The 1828-nt window shown below is 66.8% G+C and overlaps 1 protein-coding gene across 1 annotated transcript; it reads right to left on the bottom strand.

Moving 5' to 3' along the window:
* Positions 1–908: 908 nt before the first annotated feature.
* On the bottom strand, positions 909–1820 carry LOC106111269. Its single transcript, XM_013293294.1, has one exon. The coding sequence runs from the start codon at positions 1467–1469 to the stop codon at positions 909–911; it is 561 nt and encodes a 186-aa protein (XP_013148748.1). The 5' UTR covers positions 1470–1820.
* Between the last annotated feature and the right edge of the window lie 8 nt (positions 1821–1828).

Here is a 1828-nt window from a genome sequence, read left to right as displayed (position 1 = left end):
AACTGCGCAGCATGGTCAGCTCCTCGGACCACCAGTACACCGGCCGCCTGGAGGGGACAGAACGCACTCGAGGCATGGCCCCGTCGCAGATGCGCATAATGGCACTGCCGAGGCGCGCCGCCCCCTCCCCGACATCATCGACATCGCCCTGTGGCGCGGAGAACCACGCCTCCACAAGGGCGGACTCGACCACCATGTCCCGGTCCATTCGCGACAGCGACCACCGGGGACCATCCCCTCGCAGGGGTCGGCTCGGGCCTCTCGGGTTAGCTGGAGACGCGGAGATGCCGAACCGCACGTAACGGTGGTCCGACAGCGTCTCCGCATTCTCCAGCACCTCCCAGCCCCGAACACGGCGTGCCAGGGCGGCATCGGCGAACGTGACGTCGACAATGGAGCCGCCCTGACGCCGCACGCACGTGTTTACCGACCCCTGGTTCAGGACCGTAAGTCCGGTCGCTGTCGCCCACTCCTCCAGCTCTTGTCCGCGAGCATCCGTCGCCGGGCAACCCCATGCCGCCGACTTGGCGTTGAGGTCGCCCGCGACCAGGATTCGGACAGAGCGACTTCTGCCTATCAGGACGCCGACTTCGGCAAGGAAATCCTCGAAGTCGGCGAGACTCCGATTTGGCGAGAAGTACGCTCCGACCACCCTGATGTCGCCGACAAGAGCGGAGACGTATCCCCGGCCTCGGACTACGTCGACGAAGGCCGGGGAACCCACAACGGACCGGGACGCGATGGCCACCACACCATCGATGTCCCCCACCCAGTCATCCCCAGACGGGACGCGGTAGGGCTCGGCTACCACGGCTACGTGGATCAACCACTCCGCCATGCTCTGGAACAGGAGGTCCTGAGCTCTGGCGGAGTGATTGATGTTAGCCTGGAGGAGGTTCAGGTCCATACTAAACACCGACTACTTGAACCTCCTCAGCCCCTCGCGCTACCGCCTGCGGTGCAGAAGAGGACGACCCTGGAACCGGGCCATCCCTACCTCCCTTCCTCTTCCCCCTGGGTGGGGGAGCGCATGCTCCGCTGCCGGCACGGTGATCCGCCGATACACCGGCCGCAGCGCACACCACGCAGCGCGGCGCGGCTGCGCACCCGAGGGCCTTGTGCCCCGGTTGACCGCAGCGGAAACATAGGTCCGCGCGGTCAACCCCCTCTGGGCACTGGCCGGACAGGTGGCCAAGTGCCAGGCACCTGTAGCACCTGGTCGGCCGGGCGTCCATCAGTTTGACTTGAGCGGACACCCAGCCAACGAGCAAGCGCCCTCCATCGACGACCTTCTTGGCTGCCGCGACGGGACACTGGATCACCACCGATCCCAGTCCGTCGCGGCCGGCCCTGACCTCGCCTGCCCGCAGCTGCTCGGCGGGGCACCCACCCGCTGCAGCGATCGCGGTGACCACCTCGGCACTGGTGGCGGAGTCGTCCAGGCCAGATACCCGCAAGCCTACCATCATTGTTGGCCGCGTGACCCGAACGACTTCACTGCCTAGCACCTCCCGCAGCTTCTGCGCCAGGAGGTCCGCCCTCTCGGCACTGGAGGTGCCGGGGAATTCGAAAAGGCGACCTCCGTTGGCCGCCTTTCGGAAACGGACCCCCTGGGCCCCGAAGTCTGCGGGATTTATGCGCTCCTTGGCCGAGGCGATCACACTTGCGTAAGTCGCGCCCTTTTCCACCGCCCCCGGCTGCAGCGTCAAAACGACTGCCTGGGACCGGGGCGTACGGAGCTTACGGGCGCGACTTTTCGCCGCGGGGCGCTTCTTGGGCCCCACCGTAACCCAGCCAGCTTCCGCTAGTAGCTGCGGCCCTTGCGGCG

The sequence above is a fragment of the Papilio polytes genome, unplaced genomic scaffold (assembly GCF_000836215.1).
Source record: "Papilio polytes unplaced genomic scaffold, Ppol_1.0 DF824169.1, whole genome shotgun sequence".
Classification (NCBI taxonomy): Eukaryota; Metazoa; Arthropoda; class Insecta; order Lepidoptera; family Papilionidae; genus Papilio; species Papilio polytes.
The sequence above is the reverse complement of the archived record's forward strand: the minus strand, read 5'-3'. Positions and strand labels throughout refer to the sequence as shown.